This window comes from Diaphorina citri, unplaced genomic scaffold, assembly GCF_000475195.1.
Source record: "Diaphorina citri unplaced genomic scaffold, Diaci psyllid genome assembly version 1.1 scaffold14931, whole genome shotgun sequence".
Lineage (NCBI taxonomy): Eukaryota > Metazoa > Arthropoda > Insecta > Hemiptera > Psyllidae > Diaphorina > Diaphorina citri.
This window is the reverse complement of record NW_007392295.1, coordinates 1-1202: the sequence shown is the minus strand read 5'-3', so window position 1 is coordinate 1202 and position 1202 is coordinate 1. Positions and strand designations below refer to the sequence as shown.

At 38.2% G+C, this 1202-nt stretch overlaps 1 protein-coding gene across 1 annotated transcript; it reads left to right on the top strand.

Annotated features, from left to right (window-relative positions):
- Positions 1-25: 25 nt before the first annotated feature.
- On the top strand, positions 26-1128 carry LOC108254168 (inactive hydroxysteroid dehydrogenase-like protein 1). Its single transcript, XM_017449155.2, has 2 exons — positions 26-143; positions 721-1128. The coding sequence occupies exons 1-2, from the start codon at positions 83-85 to the stop codon at positions 840-842; spliced, it is 183 nt and encodes a 60-aa protein (XP_017304644.2). The 5' UTR covers positions 26-82; the 3' UTR covers positions 843-1128.
- Positions 1129-1202: the final 74 nt, after the last annotated feature.

Genomic DNA, 1202 nt, shown 5'->3' with positions numbered 1-1202 from the left:
AACCATTTTCTGATTGACAGTATTGACAGGCTCCACGGATGGGATTGGTAAAGCCTACGCCATCCAATTGGCCAAGAGGAAAATGAACCTGGTATTGATTAGCAGAAGCATGGAGAAGCTTAAGAACACCGCCGAATATATTCGTAAGTATATAAGTATCTGCATACAATGTCATAAGTATCTACATGTATAAATATAAATAGGCAGCTTCATTTTATTTTAAGAGTATTGATAGAGGGAACTCATGAAAAGTTCTTATCGTCCCGAAATCGAAGATAGGAGGACAAGATAGGAGAAAGCCAGTTGTTCCAAGAACGCGCCATATCTGTTTAGGATAAAGTTCGCCCCGAACGGGAATCTAATCTGTGACCTAGCGCTTACAAGGCAGACACGCTACCCTCCAAGCTCACAAGGCTGGCTGATAACTTTTCAATTACCTACTACATAGTTAAGTTAACATATTACAAGTACATAATTATCATGTAGCATGTACACAATTATAAAATACAAAGCTGAAGAACGAAGTAGGTACAAAGGCTCACTAGGGGTCCATAGTGAAATTTGTTGCATGTAATATTCATAAAACTGTAGACGAGTCTCGTACATATAATTATTGTTATTGACAAATGAGTTAGGTATAGTTACAAAATAGAATAGCTAAACTCTCTTTAATGTTATCATTATCACAATCATCATTATTCAATACTTTTACATTTTCAGGAAATTTGTATCCTACAGTGGAAGTCCGTGTGATACAAGCAGACTTCAGCGAAGGCAAGAAAGTTTACGAATCCATAGGAAATGGACTCGAAGATTTGGATATTGGGATTTTGGGTAAGTGATACAACTCGGGCAGTGGACATTTTCAGAAAACGAGTGTGGTCCCTTTTTCTTCTAAAAAAATCTTACTCCATTCGTGGCGTATCGTACTCCAAGGGTGTAGAGATCCCATTCAACCCTAAATGGTAGAAATCATTGGGAACTGGGAAGAAAAGAAAAAAAAATCCGGAGTTTCATCTACTTATTGGAGCAAAGTGTTGTCCACAAACGTATAGTAAGAAGCTAAGAAGACCCACAATCTGCAAAAGGCTGAAGACCTCCTGCTTTACAACAAGGAAGGAAGCATGGAGAGGAAAAAAAGGCCGGGCTCTTGAGACGAAACTTGTTCAAAATCACTTGAATGCAGAATATTTAACGAGACA

Bases quoted from the DNA above. Each gene is read 5' to 3' on its own strand.
- LOC108254168 (XM_017449155.2), top strand. From the start codon at position 83: ATGAACCTGGTATTGATTAGCAGAAGCATGGAGAAGCTTAAGAACACC. The intron at 144-720 runs GTAAGTATATAA...TTACATTTTCAG, and splicing joins GAACACCGCCGAATATATTC to GAAATTTGTATCCTACAGTG.